This window comes from Tupaia chinensis, unplaced genomic scaffold (assembly GCF_000334495.1).
Source record: "Tupaia chinensis unplaced genomic scaffold, TupChi_1.0 Scaffold000159_1, whole genome shotgun sequence".
NCBI lineage: Eukaryota > Metazoa > Chordata > Mammalia > Scandentia > Tupaiidae > Tupaia > Tupaia belangeri.
The window spans coordinates 7,166,525-7,168,198 of NW_006159630.1; the positions used below are offsets into that span (position 1 = coordinate 7,166,525).

General features: G+C 61.5%; 1 protein-coding gene across 1 annotated transcript in view; it reads left to right on the forward strand.

The window, feature by feature from the left end:
• FDXR (ferredoxin reductase) overlaps nt 1–1,674 on the forward strand; it is a gene marked incomplete in the record, with an annotated part of 29,993 nt that overhangs the window by 7,976 nt on the left and 20,343 nt on the right. The window contains 4 exon segments of the mRNA XM_014586679.2: nt 12–152; nt 233–404; nt 1,247–1,417; nt 1,541–1,672. Coding sequence (XP_014442165.1) covers nt 12–152; nt 233–404; nt 1,247–1,417; nt 1,541–1,672 — 616 coding nt within the window.

The following is a 1,674-nucleotide window of genomic DNA, read 5'->3' on the forward strand; positions in this document are numbered from 1 at the left end:
CCACGGAGAAGCCAGGACTGGAGGAGGCCGCTCGCCAGGCGCAGGCCTCTAGGGCCTGGGGCCTCCGCTTCTGCCGAAGCCCCCAGCAGGTGCTATCCTCCCCAGATGGGCGGCGGGCAGTGGGCATCCGCCTGGCCGTCACAAGACTTGAGGTGAGTCTCATGTTACCCCAAGATACCTGCTATCAGACCACCCCCACCCCAACCCCTGTTGCCCACACTCTCCTCAACAGGGCGTCGGTGAAGCCACGCGGGCAGTGCCCACGGGAGACACGGAGGACCTCCCTTGTGGGCTAGTGCTGAGCAGCGTCGGATATAAGAGCCGCCCCATCGACCCTAGTGTGCCCTTTGACTCCAAACGTGGGGTCATACCCAATGTGGAGGGCCGGGTTGTGGACGTGCCAGGTGAGGGGGTGCCAGAAGGCTGCTGGGAGACCGGTGTCCCCGGGCCATTCATGTGACATGCGCTGAGACGTTGCTCTGAGGCAGGCCCTGCCCCGGGACCCATCCCACCCTCCTCTGGCTCTAGAAGTCCCCAGTCTAGCTGCGACATATGGGCCATCCGTCTGGTCATTGAGTCATTCGATACATGTTTACTGAGGTCTGCCCGGGGCTCAGCTCGGGGTTCAGACTGGAGAGTCACGAGGCAGTCTGCGTCCACAGGGAGCTTCCAGTCTGATGACCCAGTGCCTGGCTGGTGTTTCATTCATTCAGGAAACATTTCCTAGGGCCTGGACGAGGGCAAGCCCAGCTCCCACCCAGGGAGCTCCTCTCTGCAGGGAAACAGGCTAAAGGGGGTTGGCGTGGTGAAAGCAGGCTGAGATTGCAGGGTGATGGGCCGGTGGTGGAGGCTCAACCACAGAGCCTGCCGGGACCGGCGTGTGTGTGATGTGTATAAACTGGGGTGCTGCCCCAGCAGGTGGCACGGAGTTAAGGTGGCTGGATCCCACGTGGCTGACTCCGTGGTTCAAGTCCCAGACCCAGCAGATTGAGAATCAAGCTGGGCACATGTGCGTGCATGCCTAAAACCCCTAGATGAGAATAGAAGGAATCGCTGTGTGGTCATTTCTGGGGTGTGATTTCTCACTTCTCCCCTCTCTCTCTACTTCTCTCTGTGTATCTGGTGAGTATATACGCCCTATAGCAAAAAACTAAAAAGTAAATAAATAAATAAAAAATAAACTGGGGGTACAGGTGCCAGGCCAGGTCTAGCCACCTCCTCCTCACCCCTCTGCGATCCCCCTCAGGCCTATACTGCAGTGGCTGGGTGAAGAGGGGACCTACGGGCGTCATCACCACCACCATGGCCGACAGCTTCCTCACTGGCCAGATGCTGCTGCAGGACCTGAAGGCCGGCCTGCTGCCCTCGGGCCCCAGGCCTGGCTACACCGCTGTCCAGGCCCTGCTCAGCAGCCGAGGTTGGCCTGGGCTGAAGTTGGGAGGTGGGGTGGCGGCCCCTCTTTGGAGCAGAGTGGGGGCTGGGGATGGGTTACTCTGGGCGGTGGAGGAGGAGGCAGTGACTCCTGTCCCCTCTGGCCCAGGGGTCCGGCCGGTCTCCTTCTCTGACTGGGAGAAGCTGGATGCTGAGGAAGTGGCCCGAGGCCAGGGCCCTGGGAAGCCCCGTGAGAAGCTGGTGGATCCTCAGGAGATGCTGCGGCTGGGGGGGGGGGGGGGC